At 33.5% G+C, this 23,728-nt stretch overlaps 2 protein-coding genes across 3 annotated transcripts; one reads left to right on the top strand and one right to left on the bottom strand.

The window, feature by feature from the left end:
- Window positions 1-5,523: 5,523 nt before the first annotated feature.
- LOC147282663 (uncharacterized) lies at window positions 5,524-11,533 on the top strand. 2 transcript variants are annotated; one of them, XM_086248672.1, is made up of 7 exons: window positions 5,524-5,581; window positions 5,696-6,165; window positions 8,187-8,239; window positions 8,900-8,964; window positions 9,044-9,122; window positions 10,288-10,593; window positions 10,917-11,533. In XM_086248672.1, the coding sequence occupies exons 2-7, from the start codon at window positions 5,732-5,734 to the stop codon at window positions 11,069-11,071; spliced, it is 1,092 nt and encodes a 363-aa protein (XP_086104798.1). In that variant the 5' UTR covers window positions 5,524-5,581; window positions 5,696-5,731; the 3' UTR covers window positions 11,072-11,533. The 2 variants fall into 2 exon arrangements, with proteins under 2 accessions (XP_086104798.1, XP_086104799.1); XM_086248673.1 differs by having other exon boundaries at window positions 5,526-6,165; window positions 10,898-11,060.
- A 256-nt stretch (window positions 11,534-11,789) lies between these two features.
- LOC147282664 (Ubiquitin-associated (UBA) protein) lies at window positions 11,790-21,188 on the bottom strand. The gene is made up of 8 exons (XM_086246869.1): window positions 20,997-21,188; window positions 20,766-20,866; window positions 18,369-18,509; window positions 15,986-16,052; window positions 14,915-15,066; window positions 14,697-14,798; window positions 13,721-13,843; window positions 11,790-12,348 (listed from the first exon to the last, which is right to left on the bottom strand). The coding sequence occupies exons 1-8, from the start codon at window positions 21,019-21,021 to the stop codon at window positions 12,181-12,183; spliced, it is 879 nt and encodes a 292-aa protein (XP_086102995.1). The 5' UTR covers window positions 21,022-21,188; the 3' UTR covers window positions 11,790-12,180.
- Window positions 21,189-23,728: the final 2,540 nt, after the last annotated feature.

Consider the following 23,728-nt stretch of genomic DNA (forward strand, 5'->3'; position numbering starts at 1 on the left):
ACTTTACAGCTGTTTTATTTCACAGCTGTTTTTCCTCACAGCAATACCAACCTGACCCTTATTTGGATATGTAGATGTGTGCATTCATGATTTATCTTATTTCTCTTACCTTATTTTTAATTATTGTTGATGATCATGGTTAATTTTAATATTTACAATTTATGCTAATATCAATAAAAACAATTCCTGACGGAATGCCAACATAAGAAAGAAACAAAAATGAACACCCCACTAAACAGGAAAAAGGGCAACTCCTTTTGTCTCCCCGTGAAGCAATCCAGTGATGAAAACTTGGTTCACCCCGTATGGGATGAACTGATACATGAACAAGTTTTTTTTTTTTTTTTTTGGTGTCGTACGTATACATGAACAAGTCAACGGCTTCAAAAATACTTTTATTTTTTTCCTTTTAATTAATTATTTGAAAACAATAAATATTATAGATTATAATAGAGTTAAAGTGATGATTATTAATTAATTATAACAAAGATTCAAGTACGTACATATTACTGAAAACAGTAAGCAATTAATCAGATGATATCATCATTTCTAGTAACTGGTCAAATCTCTTCATTTCTAGTAAACTTTTGAAAACATAATTTATCAAACACTCAACTTTACAGCTGTTTTATTTCACAGCTGTTTTTCCTCACAGCAATACCAACCTGACCCTTATTTGGATATGTAGATGTGTGCATTCATGAGTTATCTTATTTCTCTTACCTTATTTTTAATTATTGTTGATGATCATGGTTAATTTTAATATTTACAATTTATGCTAATATCAATAAAAACAATTCCTGACGGAATGCCAACATAAGAAAGAAACAAAAATGAACACCCCACTAAACAGGAAAAAGGGCAACTCCTTTTGTCTCCCCGTGAAGCAATCCAGTGATGAAAACTTGGTTCACCCCGTATGGGATGAACTGATACATGAACAAGTTTTTTTTTTTTTTTTTTGGTGTCGTACGTATACATGAACAAGTCAACGGCTTCAAAAATACTTTTATTTTTTTTCCTTTTAATTAATTATTTGAAAACAATAAATATTATAGATTATAATAGAGTTAAAGTGATGATTATTAATTAATTATAACAAAGATTCAAGTACGTACATATTACTGAAAACAGTAAGCAATTAATCAGATGATATCATCATTTCTAGTAACTGGTCAAATCTCTTCATTTCTAGTAAGTTTCTGACTTTCTGGTGGCAGGGGCCTTTTGAAGCAAAGTAGCAGAAAAGAGTGGCAACCAAACTAGTGGGCTTATTTCCCGCAGCAGCTTTCTTAATAAGATAAATATGATTTCAATTCCATGTATATACATTTCTTAAACCCACATCAATCATCAATTACTTATAATTGAATCACAATATCCCTTGTAAATCAAATCAACCCAGCTCTTGCATATATGCATGTACCTTTTATAGTATATATATAAACTACTAATACACCAACATTCTCCAACCTCGATCTCTAGCTCCAACACTACATATCCTCTTAATCTACAGCTTAATTCTTCAACTGCATTTTAGTTTGAAATTAATTAAGTACTTACCAAATTAAGAAATCTTGTTTGCGATATCTTAGACTATACGCTTTACGAACTCTAAAAACATTGGCATCGACGGACTAGTGTCTTTAAACAGCCAGATGTTCCACATTGTGATAAACGGATGCCAAGATGTTCGCGCGCATTCAAGGAGTCAAAGTCAGTGCCTCTGGCAATAGCCCAAACACGGATGGCATCCATGTCCAATTGTCCAGAAATGTTTCTATCTTCAACACCTCCATCAAAACTGGGGATGATTGTGTCTCAATTGGCCCCGGAACCAAGGACTTGTGGATCCAAGCCATTTCATGTGGACCTGGCCACGGCATTAGGTTCGATTTTTTATATATACCTCTTGAAAAACTAGATAGTATATATGTGTGTGTGTCTCTATGAGTAGGTTACAAGCTAGATAGTATATTGTTTTATAGGTATCTGGCGTGAAAATTAGTGACGTTTTGTATCAGAACATTCGTGGAACTTCAGCAACATCAGTCGCAATAAAATTTGATTGTAGTACTACAAATCCATGCAACGGGATAAGACTCGAAAATGTGAATTTGACTTGTCAGAATAAAGTGGTTCAATCATATTGTAACAACGCAAATGGAAAGGCTTTTGGAATTGTACAACCAAATAATTGTTTGTAATATTTGAGAGAATTAGGCATGGAATTCTACTTGTACGTACATATCTATACACACATATTCATAGTGAAATTATAAGTCCATTAAATATTCTTTTGATCTATTTCTAGTACAAAAGGAGCTATTGTTATGTAAATTTGAATACTGCTAGAGATATCTTGTACATACATACATACATACATACATATATACATATATATATATAGAGGAGTGCTCTAAAACTAACTGCTTAGTAAATTAATATGAAACTAACCATACTTTTGAATTCACCACATAACTAATTAATCTCATAATCCGAACTGTTTATTTTTTAAGCCCTATTTCAACGATCATCTTTGTAAAAATTCAACTATATCATAAATCATTTAGTCATCTAATTGTGATAAAACAAATAGACGATCAATGTTTTCGATAAAAGTATATAAATAATTGTTATCATAATGAAATGGCTAAATAAATTCTAATTTTGGATATTTTTTACAGAGATAATCTTTGAAATAGGGCCTAAAAAATGGATGGTTCAGATTTTGAGATTACATTTTGTGGTGGGCCTAATATGGTAGTTATTTTTGTATTAACTTATTAACTAGTTAGTTTTAGAGTATTCTTATATATGTATATATATATATAGGAAACTTTAAGTCTGAGATTTCATATTTAGTATTAAATGTGGGATGAGGCAAATAGGCCCACTCCATGTAGTTTTTCAACAATCCGAACCATCTATTTTTTAAGCCTCTATTTATAGATCATCCTTATAAAAAAATTAGTCAAATAAAAAATCATTTACTTATCTAACTTTGATCAAACAAATATATATATATATATATATATACCATTCTTTTCAGAGATACCGCTCGTATATACATATATATACCATTTCTTTCATACATTTCGTGTCAATTTGCTTTTATGGTGTATATTCAAGCGTTTCTCTAAATTATTTGGGATAATTACTTTATTTCACCAATTTATTTTTAAATAAAATTATATTTGTTAAGTACATGTAAGTAAATCACCCACTTAACTATACGTGGGTATTGGTGTGCTATCACTTATTTGATTTATTTTTTACCTAATTATTTCATTAGAAATACTCTAAATTTAATTAAGCTAGCTAACTAGTTAATAAGTTAATACTAATATTAAAAAATACAAAAGAAATCAAAAAAATTAACTAAAAATTTCAAACGGTTGTTTCATTACTTTTCCTATAAATTGAGCATTTACACCTCATTTTGGGGAGGATATAAGAATGTTTACGTAAACGCCCGTGATTCGCCCGAGACCACTCGTGGGAACCAATAAAGATTGTGTTTGTTATTTATCATTGTTTTTTTATTGTTGGGTGTTGTTGTTGTTAATTTTATGTACTCGTTCTAATCTTTAGTTGTTAATGTGGTTTTCTTTATATGTTTGTCGTCGTTCGTATTATGAAATATAATGAATTGTGTTGTGTTTACCATTTTTATACATTTCAAATATTAAAAAAATACCAAACAACTTGAAAGACCATTGGTGGAGAGAAAATATAGAAATTATAACTTGGGTAATATAGTTATAAATTCAAATATATTCAATATATTAAAGATCTCTTTAAAATAAAATCAATGATATAATTTTTATAAATATTTAAGGTATAAATTATAACATAACCATCACTTAATCTAAATTTGACTTAATTTAATTAGGTACAACTATATTACTCTCAGCTATCACTCTCAGCACCACTTCAGCTTCAGCACAGATTACTTTCACTTTCAACACTTTTCAGGCCACAGAAACACTATTCAGGCCACAAATTACTCACTCTCACCACTGTGGATGATCTTACACAAGCTTCTTTCATAAAACACATTTCATACTACAAAATCAAAAGAAAGAATATCATAAAAGAAAATTTCCCAAATTTTCAGATATTATATTGTGATACTTGAAGAAACAAAATTTCTACAGTGGTCAATTTTTTACAAGTGTGAATGTGTGATGCCCATGGCAGAAGAGAACGGCTTAATTGAGGGACGCATTTATTTTAGCCCAATAACTATTTTGGTCCCTATAGTTTGGTAGTCTGGTTCTTCACTCCTTAGTTTTAATTTAGGTATATAAGATCATTTTATAATCAAGTATTGGTAATTTACATTAAAAATTTGTTACAATTAAGTTTGAAATTAAAATTTGATCCTATGTACTAGTAACCCAAAATACCGATTCGAACTTTGGATCCATTTTTTTAATATTTTTTATTGAGCGGTTTAATTGAATTGCATCATACAATTCAAATTGGTTATCGCCCGATTACCATACTTCAAAACATTGGTTAAATCAAACTAAACCAACCATTTATATTAAATTAATATAATATTATTTTTTTGAATTTAGATGATGATCTTGTGTTTGTATGCTTAAAATATGTTTGGTCTTAAAATTAGACAACATCAGCCTTTGAACCCATTAGACTATACCAGCCTTTGAACGCATTATACTAAAGCGATTTTAAGCTACCAATTGTTATGGCTTAACAAAGTTTCGGGCCCCTGGCAAAAAAAAAGAAGAAGCCCAAAACTGAATCGAACGAAACAATTTTGGATATGCTCCAACCAAATGGTTCCACTTCCACAGTTTTGATCGCCTAGTTTAGTGGGATGTATTGTTTATGGAATTTTACAAAATTTTATGGAGTTTAAAAGTTATGTGGTATTCAATTAAGACTTTTAAATTTTTTTAAAGAATTCGTAAAATTTTATGTGTATTCAAATAAGAATTTTAAGAAATTTATAAAAGTCATGTGATATTCAATTAAGACTTTTAACCACTTTTAAAACGTCCATAAAAGTCTATGTGTATTTTAAAAGTTATTGAGTTTTATAAAATTCATTTAATTATGAATTTTTAAAGACTTTAATTAGTTTTTATGTGTATTTCAAAGTCAATATAAATTTTATCTCTTCTCTACGAATTTCTAAAGATTTTTATAAATCTTGTAAAATACTGTAAAACTTTATGAAAATTTATAAATTTTGTAAAAATCTATTGCTTAAAAAAAGTCTTTATAAATTTATATAAGCCACGTCCTCTTAATATCGAAACACATTCAATCAGTCAACCAAAGTGACGGTGCTTATCTTTCCACGTCAGCACACGCAGCCTCATCCAGCTTTTGACTTTGGACACCTGGAAAGCCAATTTCATTTTCATCGTATAAATTATAAAACACCCGCACGTGCCTACTCTCCATTAGGCATTATCAGTTACTCGCACGTGCGGACAACACTATATAAAACCGTGACTGTAATTCCACAGGAGGAAGCTGATCACAGAGAGACAGGCAGAACAAGAGCTTAAGCTTTCGTCGCCGGAATATTCCGATTTCCCAGGTTCGAATATCTCCGATTTTTATCAAAACCGAACAGAGCTCGATCGTCGTTTTTTCAATCAAAATTCAATTGAAAAAGGGGAATAACAAAGAATTTCTTGTTTTGGTAATCTAGGGTTTGGAAAAAACCAATCCATTTTTGTCAGTGGTCATGCCGTACCTGGTTCGCGAGAATCTATTCATCGGCAACATCAGCGATGCAGCAGAGGTTCTCCAAAACGGCAGCACCCACAACATCACACACATTCTGTCAGTTCTGAGCTCGGCGTCAATATCGTTTTTTTCGGAATGGCGAAAAGGTCTTACAATTCCAACGATGGAAATCAAGAAGGTCTATGTCGGCGGGTCGGGTTCTGAGGATGGTTCTGGTGATGATGGGGCGAAGAGTGGTTTGGCTTCCGATAAGCTGTTGTACTTGTTGGAATATGCAGGCAAGGATTTGAAGCTGGTGAGGATGGGGGTTCCACTGAGAGATATGGAGAGTGAAAATTTGTTGGATTATTTGGATGTGTGTTTGGATTTCATTGATAAGAGTAGAAAAGAAGGGTCTGTTTTGGTGCATTGCTTTGCTGGCGTGTCTAGAAGGTGCATATTATTTTCTCACTTTAATTATCATTTTAGTTTTAATTTCTATTGTTTTCTCACTCTCACTTTTTCGTTACTGATGCTTTCACTGAATTTTACTATACAAGGGAAAAAAATTTTCTGTGCACCATTCAATTATGTTTGAACTATACTAACCGGACATACAAGGAACTAGGACTTCAATTTTAAAAGGTCTGAAAAAAAAAAACACATTCAAAATAGGGGAAAAAAAAAAAAAGAAAATTTCCCACAATCATCCTATTGAAAACCTATCATGGGATAAGTTTAAGCTTAACCAATCTGAGCTTGGCTCCATAATGTCTGCATATTCATTTACCTCCAAAGATACCCTTGACGGAAATAGAAATTCGGCACTCAAGCATATCTATAGCAATTCATTCACCACCAATTCACACTACTTTTGCATATTTGTTTCCCTCTTCTTGTCTTCCAGTACTCAAGCATATCAACGATTGTCTTAGTAATGGTCAACTGTTTTACCAACCACTCTAATGCTCTTGAAGCTTTTTATATATTTTTTTCTTCTAATAATTTAGAATTTCAATATTCTGAGAAATATCAAATGACAAGAATTAAATTTGTCACTGATGAGAGATAAAGAAAAGTGGGAGAGAAAGAAGAGAAGAAGAAGAGAGAGGAGATTTAGGAAAGAAGAAATAGAAGAGGAGAAGAAGAAGGATTAGTTTAGATAAAAGGTGAAAGAGAGACAAAGGTACAGTAAACTTTAGGTCTGAACTTTCAATCAATATGTCATACAAAAATCCAACTACAACAGGACCTATGAATATATAGGTAGTCCACAATTAAAAAAATAAATTCCACATTTTCTTAAAAATAACAATTATTAAATACCAAATTTCTAATAATAAAACCTGAGTAAAATAAGCCTAAATTCCATCGTTCTGCCTACAGCTTAAGTAAGTATGAAGACCTTTGTTATGTTCCCCATTAGTTACATTTAATTTAAATTTTTTTAAGAAGAAAAATTACAATTTTAAAATAGTATTAAGCAAAGAAAGTACAAAGGATGGTTAATAATCCGAGCTTACTTTAGTAAAAGAGAATTATATTGCTGTCAAACTCAAGAAAGGCTAAAATTAACAATACACGCATCATAAATCTTTTGAAGTGGATGGGAAGTTGCAAAATTATTATGTATACATATTTAACTAGAAACAGATTATATAGAAAATAATATACCTTCAGAGAGAAGTTGCACATCAAATTCATGTGATTTATAAATCCTTTGAAACTTCTTTACCACTTCACTTGACCCTAAGTACTTGTTGAGCTTCACTACTGCAGGATTTTAAAACTTCCAAAGAATTTTTTAAATTACTAAGTTTGATATCTGTTTTGTCTGCATGCAATTGCGGAAGTGATTTTATTTTGGATGTTCTTATAAAAAAAAAATATATTTTGGATGTGTCTTTGCAATATCCAAACAATGCAAAAATGTCCTTAGTTTCTGCATAGCAACTGAGGTTTATCATGTAAAGGGTACTTATTAAAATCTACCAACGTAAACAATATGACTGATTATTAGAAGAAAAAAAAAATGTTGTTGCTTCATAATGACCTCATAAAGTAAGTTCGCCCTTAAAATTGAGTAAATCTAATATTATATATTGCGCAAATATATTTGACTCATCTTTCAAATTCTAAGAAAAAGGAAGGAAAGGTTTTTGAAATGCATGCATGCATATTTTCTGGGTCATACTTTGGATGTTTGCATGCATGCTTATTTTATTTTAACCACGAAGTTGTAGTTGTATTTCATAAGTTGCAAAGCTTTTGTTTCTATTCTTTATTATATTTGGCAGTGTTCAATAAACTCAAGTGCATAAAGTAGGATGGCTTTTCTTTCTTAATTAGAATAATATCAGTTTTACTAATATATGTCAGAAATTGTCAGAACAGACCTATATTATATAGCTTTTCCAGTTTTCTGAGTTGTCAAGTTTAAAGGGTTTACACCCTTCTTTGCGTGTTCGTTGCAGTGCAGCTATCATTACAGCATATCTGATGAGGACAGAACATTTATCTCAAGAAGGTGTGAACAAATCATTGCTTGTTTTATGTATTGTGAGTCTCAAAATTGGCATATGCTTAGCTGTTATATTTTGGATATCCCAATAGCTGTTTTGTCAGATTTAGATAAAAAGTAATTTTTGAAATGCTTATATAACTTTGAAAGAAAATTTGCTAAGCAATATCAACAAAAAGGAGAGGAGGGAGTGGGTTACAGATGCTTTTTGTGAAAAGAAGTGTGTTACAGATGCTTATTTGCTTGAGATTTTACTCTTTTTTTCTTTTCCTCTTATGCTGTATGAATAGCTGTTTTATAAGATATAGATTATAAGTAATTTTTTTTAATCTTCTTATATAGCTTTAAAAGAAAAAAAAAATTCCTAAGCAAATGAATTCAAAAAAAAGGAGAGAGAGAGAGAGAAGGTTACAAACACTTAATTGCTTGAGTCTTTACACTATATTTTTTCCTCCTATGCATTCAAGATAGCTGTTTTTATCAGATTTATACTAAAAGTAGTGCTAACAATCTTATATAAGTTAAAGTAGTGTTAACAAGCTTTTATAACTTGAATGAAAAAGAAAATTGGCTTCAGTAATTGAACAAAAAGGAGAGGGAGTGTGGGTTAGAAGCACTTAATTGCTTCAGTATTTACCCCTTTTTTCGTCTTATACATTCCTGCAGATGCACTAGGATCCCTGCGGCAAAGCTGTGAGTCTGTTTGCCCCAATGATGGTTTTCTAGATCAGGTAATGCACACTCCTATATCACTTTATGTAAAAAATAACATTACTTTCTTCTAATCTTAAATTTTACATTCCATTGCAGTTAAAAATGTTTGAGGAAATGGGCTTCAAGGTTGATCATGCCAGCCCCATATATAAGTGTTTCCGACTGAAAGTATTGGGTACGATTTTTTCTTCTCCACCCCCCTCCCCCCTACCACTCTTATTTCCGAATTTCCCACTTGAGCATTCTGAGTTAAGGGATACTGATTGATATATCATGCATTTCAGTTTGTCGAAGTTTGGTAGTATATGAGCTTATAAAAGTGTTCCATGGGACATATAGACTACGCTATAATTCTTATGCTGTCAACTGACAAGCATTGTTGTGTATAGGCTTTTCTTGAGTCTCATTTTATAGTTATTTCAAAAACTTTATTAAGAAGGTAGCCTAATTGGTCACATTTCCTAAGAAGGTAGCCTAATTCTTATGATATACTTATTTTTTTAAAAAATTATTGAGGAGCACTGGCTTGCCTAATTGGTCACATTTCCATTGAAGTAAGAATTAGGCTTGCCTAATTGGTCACAAATTCTAATTGGTCAAGCCAAGTATTTTGAACAATTGAAAGAAATATACTCTACAAGAATGACCCATGAGACATTTTTCTAGCATCATGGGGTAGTTCAGCAGAATTTTAGCTTAATTGTTTATAGGTTAAAGAAAATAGTTCAAGAGAAGTGAGTCAAGTTTTTTCAGCTGATAAAACCTGGAAGTGGAATGCTCGGAATTGCTCAGCTGGTTGAGTGGTTATTGCTCAATGAATGTCTTTTTCAGAAGTGGGATGGTCGGAATAAATTTTGGTTTTACTAATTTAATAATAATCCAGAAGAAAGATTCTCTACAAGTTAGTTTTTATCTCTATCCATGAAATGACATAAACCCTAATAATATAGTTGAATCCTAGCCCTTCAAATAAAAATAATCTCAACCGTCAAATTAACTTAGGAAAACTAACATTTAAAGGACTCACAAAGCCTAATTAACTTCCCCAGCCAAAAAAAAAAAACCTAATTAACTTGTTAGAACTGCTACAACAGTACCCATGCTCCTCTACCCTGAGTAACATTTTAGCCGAAGAAAAAGAAATGCATACTGGAACAGGGATGGAATAGCAACAACATGGCAATGTTCTTGTGTTTATTTACTACGTGAAAAATGATTTGGCTCAGCACAGGGGACATTTTGACTCAGTCTTTGCTCATTTTTAGTGGTAGTTCTTAATATTAGTGGCAAATGTCAATTCTGTTTCACTGCAATTGAAGAATTTTTGGCCATCCTTTCAGGTGAATCATTCTATCGTGGGGAGAAAATAGACAGTTCTAAATTTGGGGCAGATCCCGGGTTGCCTAGTGCAGTTTCCTCTGAAGTAGAAGCAGCTCCAAATGGAGGTAAAACTGGTACACCTGCATACCGCTGCAAGAAATGCCGAAGAGTTGTTGCATTGCAGGACAATGTTGTGGATCACATGCCAGGTGAGGGTGAGACATCTTTCCAGTGGCGCAAGCGAAAGAGTAGCAACGCATATAATAAGTCTGAGGATTCTGAATGTTCATCCATTTTTGTTGAGCCTCTAAGGTGGATGACAGCAGGTAAAGTTACATCTATCAATTCCTTATTTATAGACCTTTTGTTCTTTAGACTTGTTTTGATTCTTTTGAATGTCTCTATAGAATTGGATGATGAGTACTGTTGCATAAGTTTAGCTTGCATGTTATATGATCAAATTGTCACATGAAATTTCATACCAACTATAAATGGATTTTTCTTACTGTCAAATTGTTCCAGTGTGCTGACAAATTTATGGTTTTTTTTGTCAATCCACATCCTCATTAATGTAATCTTTCTTTCAATGTGATTTGGCATAGAAACACCAAATAATTTAATCTTTCTTAGCTGTTCTCTCATTACCCAGTTGAAGAAGGTGCAGTTGAGGGCAAGTTATCCTGTGCACATTGTGAAGCTCGCTTGGGTTACTTCAATTGGTCAGGCATCCAATGCAGTTGTGGGAGCTGGATCACCCCTGCCTTCCAGCTCCATAAAAGCCGTGTGGACATGAGCACCGTCTAATATCTGTCAAGACAGCCCGAGTGGAGCCCCCATCAAGAGCTGGGTCCAATACCTCAAATCATTAAAGTCTCAAAATACTATTTGGCAAGGTGTAGAATTTCATAAATCAGCAAACATAGAAGAAAAGGAGGTTAAGTTTATGGAGTTTTTGCGTACTGTGTACCCACGACAAAATTGAGCAGCTGCAGCTAGACAAAATACTGCCTTGATATGTGTTTTTTAAATTTGGATGTTCTTTGTTCCTTCCAATGCGAACTAGTTTAGGTGACTGAATATTGTGTCGTCATGGAGGTGTATTTGGTATGAATTTATATGATTATAAAATTTGAGTCATTATGGGGATCACATTATAGTCCGGAGAAGAGCCCATTATGAATATCCAATTTTGCTACAGTTTCAATTCATGTGGGGATTGTAGAACATGGTGAGATGTTACGGTAATGCAAACTAGACTGAACTGCATTATGCTTACCTCCATGGGTCTCAATTTGTTTTGTTTACTCTGCAATTTTTTATTTGATCGTTAACTAGTCCTGATCAGAGCTCACAAGTCCCAGTTTCCTTTTTGTTTTGTTTTCATTTTTAAGGAAAATATTGTCCTTGTTAGGTTATGATAAATGAAATTCTGGTAAATTCTTCCTGTGTAAAATTTGCAGAGGTACATTGTACATCTAAGAAAAGTGACTCGCACAAGCTTATGGCCAAAGAAAAGAGGACAAAACAAAACACACAAAAATGGGGAGTTCAATATATTTTAACAGTCCGAATGCAATAAATTGCAACTGTACATCTCTGGTTTTCTTTCGAAGAGAATATGCATGCTTCCAATATGATGCAAACAATTCTACAGCCTCCTACTTTTGCACCAAAGGTGTATGAATACATATCCTGAACGCGATAGCTACAAGGAAAATTAAACAGAGAAATAAATAAAACAGAAATCCTTGAGAATGATACAGTAAATGCCTTAACGGATTTCTCAATGCATATCATCAATTCCAGTCCTCTGAATGTGCAAATTTGTTTTGCCCCCCTGATATACGGACGGAATTTCCATTCCTGAATTCATAAAAATTCAGGTTCGTCTTGACAGAACTGTAGTTAAGGAATCAGTGGGCCTGTGCTTCTAGAAGGATGTTTGTGGCCACATTTACGTCATTTCTAGCCTGCACCAGTGCTTGTCTGGCAGAGTTCCGATCAAAGCCCATAGAAACCAGAGTGGCAATGGAGTCCTCCGTTGGCTCTGTGGCAGACGGCATGGAAGACGGATGATTTCTCTGAAACCAAAAAGAGGAAACTGATGATTTCAAAGGAAAATTGAAACCATAATAGAACTTAACATACTACATAGCATTATAGTAAAAGAGTACTACATGTTTGCAACCAAAATGAAGTCCCCAAAGCGTATCCATTAAAAATGACTTCAGGAATAAGTGCACTCATATGCATTCATTTCAATTTTTAAAAACTATTTTCGTACAAATATATATTGCCACCGAATGACAAGCCATTACTTTGTGACACTCTCAGAGAATGTTATAGTGAAATCCAATATCTCCCTTGTTAGCTTTTTTTTTTTTTTTTTTTTTTTTTTAATAATAAATAAAAAGAAAAAAGAAAAAAGAAAGAAATAGTTGATTGCATCATCTCATTTAAATCTGCCCCTTATAACCATCCCACGCGTTTGTTTTCTTAAAAAACAAAAAACTCTCAAACAATATGAACAAAGAAAACTGAAGCCTCAGAATCCAAAATTACTTTACCAAAAACAACTAAGCCTTTATCCATATGGAGCAGAAAAAAAAAAAATTCAAAATGGAGAATTTATATGTCATTTTGTCCAAATTACTTGAGGGTCTTAACGTTACCACTTTTAAGCCATTCTTAATTTTCATGACATCCTCAATAAACATACTAGTACTACTCCTATCTATTTATTTATTATTTCCCTAAAACCCTCTTTTAGTAGACAAAGCTATGAATATGAATGGAGAAATGAATGCTCTTATTTTACGATGGTAGGAACAATTGCTTCCATTACTGACCACAAATTACTCTTCTCCACTAGTGTATTTCTTGGTCTTCATTGTACATAACTGGAACCATTATACAAATCCCCTCATCACCTCTTTGGTTGGTGTGAGACCCACCTGAACAAATTATTTCATCCCTAATTCTATCTTTTTTCTTACTACCATTAATCTATCTTAACACATACACCTACACTACCCTCATTTTGTCTACATGTTATTAGTCGTCCAACATTCGATATGATAGGAAACAGCTAGCCTTATACCAGTCCATAAATGTTCCCCTAACTTATAAGTTTTATACGTACCTCTAATTGTACAAAACCCCACGCTAACTGAACTCATTCACTGCTATACACCCATGAGCAACATTCTAGTCCCTATCCCCAGTTTGACTAAACTTGCATTTTATTATGCTCAGTTTAGTTCTGCATTGTATACACCCTTTACCAATCATGTTCGTCCCATAGAGTTAATATTTTGACAGCTAGCCTTTGTATTTCACAGAGAATAGATATGAATCAGTCAGGTATCCATCTAAGTTTGCAATTGTGAAAATTTATATGTACAAAAGTAAATGGCAGTTCCAATGCATTTAGGGGGAAAGGAAAATTCTTGCCTCCACTTGCCGAGCTGTGAATGATGGTACATTTCCCACAACATTTCTAGCAGGTGCTGCTGGCGGACTCCCCATAGATGGCAAAGAAAGCCGCGAAAAGAAAGAACTAATGAATTCTGGGAACTGAAATATGAAAGACACGCCATTATTACATTAATTAATTAAGAATCTCTCAGTTGCAAAATAGGCAACTAAATTGACCTTATAAACACTATTTTAAACGTAAGAATTAAAGTGAAGAACATAGAGAAAACTATACTCATTAGGCACTATGCCTTAATAGAACTTTCTTCCACTAAGAAGAAATTAGCACAGGTAACTCAACAGAACGGATGCCCGAATCGTATTCCAAAATTACATGCATGCAGATAGACACACACATGACACATGTATGTGCAAAGGCACGCATGCAGACATGCATCCATTGTTTCTTTCTTAACAGAGTATAAAGTCTACAGAGATGATTGACTTAGTTATAATGTGTAGAATCTACTGTAATAGAACAGCAGCAAAAGTAATGCTGGCTGAAAGTACAGTGGGATCTGTAACTCATATGTAAGCCCAAAATAAATGCAGAGATGCATGCATAATTTATGTCCAGTCACTGAAAAGCAACCATAGTTCACACTAAGAAAGCCAAACTTTACCAGCCATTTTGAGAATATGACTGATCAAATCCCCTTTATTTAGGAATTGAATTTATCTTAAATGACAGTTCACATAAGTTACAATTCCTTTTCTATTACCAAGGCATAATTATATTATTATATATCTCAGATAGCTCACAGCAGTGAGGAAAGCATTATGACCTGTTTGAACAAAATGCCAAGCTATTGGCTACATCTTGAAATACAATGCAGAAGAAAATAAAAGTATATAAACACAGTTTTTCTTTTTGATAAGTGAACCTCAACGTATTGATATATTTTCCCTTTAAAACAAATTTATTATTTCAAATATCAGAATGAAAAATAACCTTTGCTTTGCGGATACAGAAAACATTCAGATGATACAAGGAACCACACAGGATGCCACATATCCCTGGTAAGAGCGATCTTTTCCAGGACGATAAAAGAAGCTGCAAGAGAGAAACCAAAATTAGATTATAGTGTCTGGGGAAAGAAAGAGTAGCTATGCATACACGTGCTGTGTCATAGATGGTTAGAAGGTATGCATTGATTGCACACTTTTTACCTGAAGACCAGCTAGATATATGAAAGACTTATCCGAGAAACGCACACCAAATACACGAAAACGCGTTGAAACTGGAATGTCAAAAAAAAAGGGTACAAAAGATGCAAATATAAGACCATAAGGCCCTGAGGTCACTAGGTTTACTGCAGGATCTGCAAAAGACAAGCAAATTTGATGCCAACTTTATCAGTGCAATACATAGAACTTAACAAAAAACAATAAAACAAAAAAAACTGAAAACCATGAAATGAAACATTCGGCAATATAATATTTGAACTACACAGTTTTTCCTTAAATTCCATACAAATATGAGTAACCTCTGGTATGAGAAATCTACATCATAAAAAATGAAACTTGGCAACAGTAGAAGGGCCAGTTCAGCTAATCAACCACACCAATAGGATAAGATTGACATTTCATCAAGCACCCAATGATGCTGCCACGGCCCATGTCAAGATGCCATGATATTCAGAGTTGCATTCACTCTTGTGGTAGAAAAGAAGATGACAACCATCTATTCATAGAGTATACCATGCTCTGTAAAATATTAAAGATTCCTTTTTTCTTATTTGGGAAACTGCAAAAGGTGGTGAGGTTTGGCAAATCAAAATAAAGAGCAGCCCCAAAAGATATATGGCAGGAAGTTATAGTCAGGTTTTCATTAGAACGGACTAGAGTTCTGATTCCACATACCACAACAAATATCAGACAACGTGATGGGGAAGAAAGGGGGATTAAGGAGAGAACTAGCCAAATGCATGTAGCCATTGCTCCGCTATTACTATTATATAATGGAAGCTGTATCTTACTAGGCCTTGCTAGAATCATGCTTTCACTAATGATTATCTACTTTATTAGGGAAAATGCTTGACATTTCCAGAAAAATCAAGGCACTTTCATGCAAAATATAGAAGTGCATGCAAGAAAACAAGGTAACTAAGAACCAGAAGCATATTCAGGCCAAAAAAAGAGCCAGAGGAATTGAGACAGGAAAAAGCAAAACCAATTGAAATGAAATATAATTTTACATAAAGAAAGAGTGTGAAATAGAACTGAAAAAATAATCCACACCTTTAAGGAGTGCTAGAGCAAGGACCTCAAAGAGTAATGATACAGTCACAGAGTACAAGATAAACACCTGCACAACCAAGGTAGACTAATTGTTAAAAGTGAAATCAATATATAAGAGCAAAAAAAAAATAATAAAAAAAAAAAAACAGTTTTTACATTCTCCATCATATTTTATATTGATGAATGATGAAAGTAAGACAACATCAGACTTAATGAAAGGGAAATCCGGCCCCACTCACTGGAGGATTTTTCCCTGTTTAAGTGGTTAACAACACAATAGGATGGTTTCTTTGGCCAATAAAACAAGGGATGCATACAATCTCTAGGTACAGATAGTCATAGCCATGTGTTGCATTCCCGATCCCTGGAAGACTAGGCTACAATTAAATGCCAGCATGACATTTTTATTAAAACATCATCAAGGATCCACCTTTTCTAGAACTGATCAATGACTCCTTTAAAATGGTTTTTCTAACAACATAACCAATGATTCGTATACCAAACGAGAAAAATCAGAAATCCTTGAACCACCTGTAATATAAGCTGCTAAATATTAGAATTTGTTTCACCCAGCCACCAAACTCTGTGAATCAACCACGATTTTTGAGACTTGGACTTGAGTTTTTCTAGATAGTGGCTTTTCACTTGCGTAAAATAGGTTCATTTTGATTAAGTGTTAGGATTTTCCCCTCCATTCATTGGCACCACTAAGGAGAAACAAGTGAACATCCAACTTCCCGGCCATCCAACCATAGCCACCAGCATCAAAAAATTGAATAGGAAAACAACAGAGAAATGGGGAAAAATAAATGGAAAAGATAAAATAAAATAAAATAATTGATGGCTCAGAAAGCAATATTTGTGGCTTTTTTCTTTTGTAAAATAGGTTCCTTTTGATTAAGTGTTAGGATTTCCCCTCCATCCACTGGAACCACTACGGAAAAACAAGTGAATGTCCAAAGTCCGAATCATCCAAAAGCCACCAGCATCAAACAATTGAACAAGTAGCAAGAATTTAAAAAAAACAATACAGAACAAAAGAAAATGAGGAAAAAGGAAATAGAACATGTAAAAATTATGACGGGTCAGAAAGCAATATTTTAGAAGAAAAAATCATTTAATTTTATCATACCAGAAATCCCACTGCCTGAAATTTAATTACTGTAAGTTACTACCCATTTAGTAGCAATTAAAGTAATTCAATTTCTTATTTCTGTTTGTAAACTTTAAAGATTATACAGGTATTTAGACAACCCTAGTACACCATATTCAGAAACTTTAGTAAAACAAAGCTATTCCATAAAAAAATAAATAAATAAAAACATAATTGATAGTCTTTAAACACAGAGATAGCAGCAACCAGAGGTGGTGATAGTACATTGATAATTTGATGTTGGTACTTGCAGTTGTAGCATGGCATGTGTGGAAGTGGAGATTAATGTAGTTCCAATATAAAATGTAGTTGTTTGGCAACAGGATTGTTGTTGGCAGGTATTTTGCATTATTTTGATAGTATGGATGGCAACTATGATGAACAATGGCAGCAAAGGTGGCAATGAGGTGTATGGTACTTCTGGTAAGAGCACCAGTGATGACAGAAAGTGGTGGTATTGATGGGCCAATGGAAGACAGAATGTTACATGTTACAATGCAGTTAGGCAGAATGGGACAAAAAAAAAAAGGAAACAAATAATAGTAGAAGTGGTGTCCACCTTACTGTTGAATGGTGATGTTGACAGTTCTAGTGGGCTCCAAGAGGTGAAAAAGTGGTACAACAATGACAGTAGAGGCAAAATTTATGTTGCGGTGTTGTACAAACTGTCAAGTCACAGCACAATTCTTCAAAACTTCCTTCTCTTTGTTGTTTCATTAATAATTTAATAGTTCATAGCCAGATTATCGTGAAAGTGGTGCACTTGGTACTGTTGTGGCGATGCTGATAGTGGTAATGTTGATACTTGATAGTTCCCTTGGCATTCGTTGTTTCTTTAAAAGCTTCCTTTATTTTTTTGTTACTAAAACTAATATGTTTAAAATGCCTCTCTCTTTCTCTCTCATACAAGAATAATACTTAACTAATAAGCATCCATACAGGCTTTATAAATCTATTGATTATGTAATCCAAATAGGAGCAAACTGGTGCCCTTCACAAAAGTCCAAACATACCCTACAATTTTTCTGGTGAAATTCTTAAAGATTTTCAATACATAACAAGACAGTAAGTATGACACCCAGTTTTAGTCTTTTGTTTAGGCACAAGATATTTGTGATATAACATCTAAAAAGGGTTTTCTAAATAAGGCATTTTTTTTTACCGAAACAAACAAATAAATAAGGCATTGAAGCAGAAGTCATGAATAGTTTATGCTAATTGATTACTCACCGAGTACTTATTGGAACCTATCTGTCTCTCAAAGACCCTGAAGTAATAAAGCAGATACAGTCCAAACAATAGTTCTGGTGTAGATGAAAAGGCAAAAACTGACACAATTAACTTCCAAAGGCGAAACTTCCCGAATATATCCTGTCACAGAGACAAAAAGTATTTGGTAAGATTAATTTAAGGAGTTCCTGGAACCTTTCACTAATTAAAAAAGAAACTACATAAATGAAAATATTATACAATAAAAATTCCACGTGCAGAACATTGCGGACAATAACAATGACATTGATCACATTGGGGAGCAAAGACATTGAAGAGCGTTGCACATCCTTGTCTTGGATCCATGTTTCACTTATGCAACATGGATACAAGACGCCCATCAATGCCATTGACCGCATTGACCTTGTCATGCAATCAACGCAGTCAACAATGTTGAGAGCCAATAAGCATCATTGTCACACGAGAAACAAACAACATACAAACATACATATATATCTAGGATCACATGTAAAAGGGATTCATATTGATAATAAGTAAAAGGTATCACATGTAGGCTAAACCCTTAATGCAAACAATGATCTAAACCATCCATTTGTTAAGTCTCTATTTAAGAATCATCCTTACAACAAAAAATAAATAAAATCAACCATCAAAAATCATTTAGTTATCTAATTATGACCAAATAAATAGACAAACATTGTAATGACAATGATGATAATCATATCAAATGGTCAAATGAATTCAGATTTTAATGACTTTTCAGGGATGATTGTTAAATGGGGATCTAAAAATTAGATGGTTTGGATTGTTGAACTACATTGTAGAGTGGCCCCAACCATGAAATCCCTTTTGAGTAGGGGACACTATATATATATATATATATATATATATATATATATATGCTTACAGTAAGGGATCCTTTAATTTAAGGAAAGTAAGAGATATTGTGGGGTCCCACCATATGGCCCACCGATTAGGATAATCTATTTTTAAGGTCCTCATTCAAGCATCATCTTTGCAAAAAAGTTAGACAAATTGGAAACCATTTAGACATTTAATTGTGATCAAACATAAACATGGTGTTCCCGATAAATGAAATCATCACGAAGATAAAAATGAATAAATGGTTTCTAAATTGGATGATTTTTTATAGGGATGATTCTGGAATAAGGAAATATATATAGAAACATTGAAGAAGGAAATTATTTTTTGCAGAGATTTTTCTATAGTGTTTTATACTTTTATCCAACTGAAGGAGAAAAGAGGGCAAAGAAAAGCCCAAACATGACATAGATAAAAACATTGAAGAAGGAATAATTTTAACACAATCAAGAGCAAATGTGGCCTCAGGTCAGACTAAATGGGGAAAAGAAAAAATTTGACTCAAGTGGCCAACCCCAATTAATTGGATTAGAGGGCCTACTTCCATGCTGAGTCCAAAATGGCAAAATCCCTTGTCTACCTCTATAGTATAGATACCCAAAACTATCTCTCACAAGATTCATAGTCGACTATATATCAATCATATTTCATCCATTGGTTTTGATTAATTCAACTAAAGTGTAATGTTTTCAAATCTCTAGGGAGAGGGGAGAGTTCAACCAAAGCTCAAGTTGCCCACACAATCCCATTTCAATTCATCTCCAAGCATCTAGACAAATCTGGTTTTATTATACTTTGATATTATATTCAACAGCAACTATGAACTAACTTCGTGCCAAAAGAGAATCAAGCCAATATCCAGACCCTACTTGAAGCTGAAATCAAGAAATAGCACGGTAAGACAGTTTAGGTTTTCAACTTCAGATTGAGTTGTCCAGGCAAAAAAGTGCAAAACCAATATCCCTGTGTGACTGAAAAGCAATGCTTGATAGTGATGGAAAAATAATGGTGATCTACAATAGAAACTGAAAATAAAGCACACAGTAATTAACAAGAACAGTGAACCACATGTACTCAACTCCATTTTAAGCTATCTCCATACAAAAAGAACCAAAAAACTCATTTCTAACTTCACCCAAGTACAACTGGAAGTCTCTAACAATGGAGATAAGAGCAAATTAGGATTGCACTACGCAATAATGAGTTGAAAATGTGAAGCTCATAATGTCATCTCTACACAGAAAGGAACAGCTCACCTTACATGTTTTTTTTTTAAATAAAAAAAGAAGAAGCAATAGTTCACCAGCTAACATGTTGTATAATGCTAATGAAAAAGCAAAAATGACCCACGTTGGAAACAAAACCAAATTAAGATCCAACAACGCATATTCAACAACTCATTTAACATCAAAATCAATAAATGAAAAGATTACAAATTTGGGACAAAACCCACTTCCAATTACATCTTAAAATGCAGTAATTCATCAATATTCAACATTTCACAAAGAAAAGTACCAGATAAGACAATCCAAGCTTGCTAGAACGGCCCTGGATCCCGAAGAAGACGGTGAAGAGAGCGCTGGCAATAACAAAGGCTCTGGTAACAGGAGCATTGTCTGTGATAAAGAAACCAAATAGTATTTGGGTCATGGAATACAAAGAGAATTGAGAGAAAACAGAGAGAAAGGCATGGAATGTAAATAAGAAGAACGCTTGAGGGTAATTTGGGGAAGAGAATGTACATACGGAAACCAGATGGGCCGCCGTTCATCTTGTCAGTGAAGGAGGAAGAAACAGCAAAGCAACGACCTTCACAGTTGACAATCTCTCTTTGTACTTGTAATTTCTGAGGTTTTTGTTTTAGTTTTTGCTTGTGTTTTTTCAGATGATTTTGTTTGCTTTTCACAATCTCTTTCGTCTTTCTATCGAAAAAGAAGTCCCTTTCTTCTTTACTTTCCCCTCTGTATTTACCTTTTCTTTAGGAAAAATTAAATAAATTCGTATATAAGCTCATAGTCATAGGGACTTTTCTGAATACCAATACAAAAATACGTTAATAACTTTTCGATTGTAGGGTTGTTTTTGGTTTTCTAGTCAATTCGGCTTTTGGATTAAGATCAAGTATTAGTGTTACCTTTGTATTTGTTTAGTGTAAATAATATTTAATTCAAGATAGACTACTGTAATGATGTGATAATGTCTTATAGATTCATACTTAAATGCATTCTAGTTATTATTTATTACAAGTAAAATACTAACACATATACTATTTGAAATTCAAATTTGGTACATAAATGTAGAATCCAAAATATTATTCTTCAAGATATAGATTATAGACTAATGATGAAATTGTTCACCTGCCAATCATTATTTTAAAGAAAATGCACTCATAAAAAAAAAAAATTTGTATTTGAATATTTTAACAAAAAGTGACAGACCATTAATTATATTACTCAACATGACAACTGTTTGGGTTATTATATTTTATACAAAAAAAAAAAAGTTAATATTTGGGTCACTCCCAGGGGGTATTTCAAGGTCACCTCATCCCCCAAATTTATATTTCGACAATGCCGGTGTATAATCAGAACCGTTTATATTTTAGATAACCAATTAAAGATCATCTCAGTAAAAAATCAAATCAATTGAAAATCGTTTGGTTATATAACTGTTGTCAATTAAGTAGAAAAAATTGATGGTTTTCAATTAAAGAGTGATGTTTTGACCAAACCGTTGATTTTTTATATTTAATCAACAACAGTTATATAACCAAACGATTTCTTATTAAGTTGATTTTTTGTAAAGATGATCTATAATAGGTGATCTAAAAAGTGAACGATTCCGATCATGCGCCAACATTACCAAAATTATGATTTTGAGAGGAGGGGTGACCCAAGTAATGTCCCAAAAAAAAAAAAGCAACACTAAGTGCTAAGGATGAAGTGCCGACCACTTGGAAACTACAATTAAATGCATTTGCAAATACAACATTGTAGTTACACTATAGGAAAATTTTTAGCAAAAGACCTTGATTTTTACCCCTTTTTTCAGTTGAGGATGTGACATTTAAAGTGTTTCAATTAAGGACTCCTAGTTTACTTAAGTACCAGTCAATGACTTTTTGTCCATTCCATCATAACCATAGTTTAAAATTAGTCACGTGATCCGCACATGACCAATTTGTGGGGGCAAACTCTTGATAAATTTGAAAAACTAACCTATTTTGATTACCATTAAGATCGAGTAGTGCTCAAGGGGTGTTCGAGCACTTCTCGAGGGAGTTCAAGCACTACTCCATAGTCAAATTTCTAAAAATTAAAAAAAAAGGTTAAAAGCCTTTATTTAACTTCAATTTAGGTTAGTTTTCCAAATTTAGTAAGTAATTTTAAACCCCCTAACCACCCAAAAAATTTGCCTAAATCCCCACTCATTTAGAAACTTTCTAAAAACTCCCTATAACTTATAATCCTAAATTATCCTTTTCACGCACGCTGACACGTGCTGATGCACCCTGACAAACGCTAACGCACTAACGCGCGCTGACGTCACTGTAACTGAATTTTGGTGAAGCTGATTTTTTCTGAAACTAAAATTTTTATTGAAAGTCTAAAACTCAATATTTTGCTAAAAGTAAAATCAAACACTGAAACTGAATTTCAAGAATTCAGTTAAACTGAAACTAAATTTCATAAATTCAATTACACTAAATTGAAGAATTCAATTATGAATTCACTTACTGAAACTGAATTAAGTGATGAAACAATTACATGTTGACTAAAAGCATTTACACGTTGACTAAAAAACAATTACACCTTCACTAAAATAGTTACACTTTCACCCAAACCATCAAATTTGGAGTAACTGCAACTGGAGCTTGGCAACCCTTTTAATTTTCTGTAATGCCCGTGGGCTCAAAATTAGGGATTTCAATTTCTTAAAAAACTAATTCAATTAAACACAACCAATAACAATATAACGCCTAGGAGATTCAATTCCATACTTGTGTCGAGACTAACGGCTGCCGGAGTCGCCATATAATGGGTGGAGAAGCCACAGCTTTATAGCTTCGCAAAAGCTGTGCCCAGTGGTCATTGGAGTAAGGAAATGACATGGAGAGACTCAGTGTGAAGAGAGGAAGCTATTGGTGCCAGAGCTAGGTTGCAGCGCTGCCGGAAAAGAGAGATTGTCGGCAGAGGCTTCGCTACTGTTTGGCGTCGTTCCATCGCCGCCGAGGGTCGGTTGGATGATCGGTGGGTACCAATGTATTCGTCGCAAAGAGAGGAAGCTATTGGTGCCAAAGTTCGACTACGATGCTGCCGGAAAATGGAGATCGCCAACAAAGGAGCTTGGGTCTGCCTAGGTTGATCCGCTGATGTTGTTGGGTTTTGTGGAAAGTGGAGAGCAGAGGGAGGAAGCGGGAAGAGAGGCGAGCATGGTGGGACTGGTCTGGCTGACAATCATCGCCAGATGGCGGTGCA

This window comes from Dryas octopetala, chromosome 6, assembly GCF_963921425.1.
Source record: "Dryas octopetala chromosome 6, drDryOcto1.1, whole genome shotgun sequence".
Taxonomy (NCBI): Eukaryota; Viridiplantae; Streptophyta; class Magnoliopsida; order Rosales; family Rosaceae; genus Dryas; species Dryas octopetala.

What these genes read in the sequence shown, in the direction of transcription:
- LOC147282663 (XM_086248672.1), top strand. Translation starts at nt 5,732, where the DNA reads ATGCCGTACCTGGTTCGCGAGAATCTATTCATCGGCAACATCAGCGAT. An exon ending in AGAACATTTATCTCAAGAAG is followed by an intron (nt 8,240 to 8,899) that starts GTGTGAACAAAT and finishes ACATTCCTGCAG; the next exon opens with ATGCACTAGGATCCCTGCGG. An exon ending in ATGATGGTTTTCTAGATCAG is followed by an intron (nt 8,965 to 9,043) that starts GTAATGCACACT and finishes ATTCCATTGCAG; the next exon opens with TTAAAAATGTTTGAGGAAAT.
- LOC147282664 (XM_086246869.1), bottom strand. Translation starts at nt 21,021, where the DNA reads ATGAACGGCGGCCCATCTGGTTTCC. An exon ending in TGCTCTAGCACTCCTTAAAG is followed by an intron (nt 15,067 to 15,985) that starts GTGTGGATTATT and finishes TGTCTTTTGCAG; the next exon opens with ATCCTGCAGTAAACCTAGTG. An exon ending in TATATCTAGCTGGTCTTCAG is followed by an intron (nt 14,799 to 14,914) that starts GTAAAAAGTGTG and finishes TCTCTCTTGCAG; the next exon opens with CTTCTTTTATCGTCCTGGAA.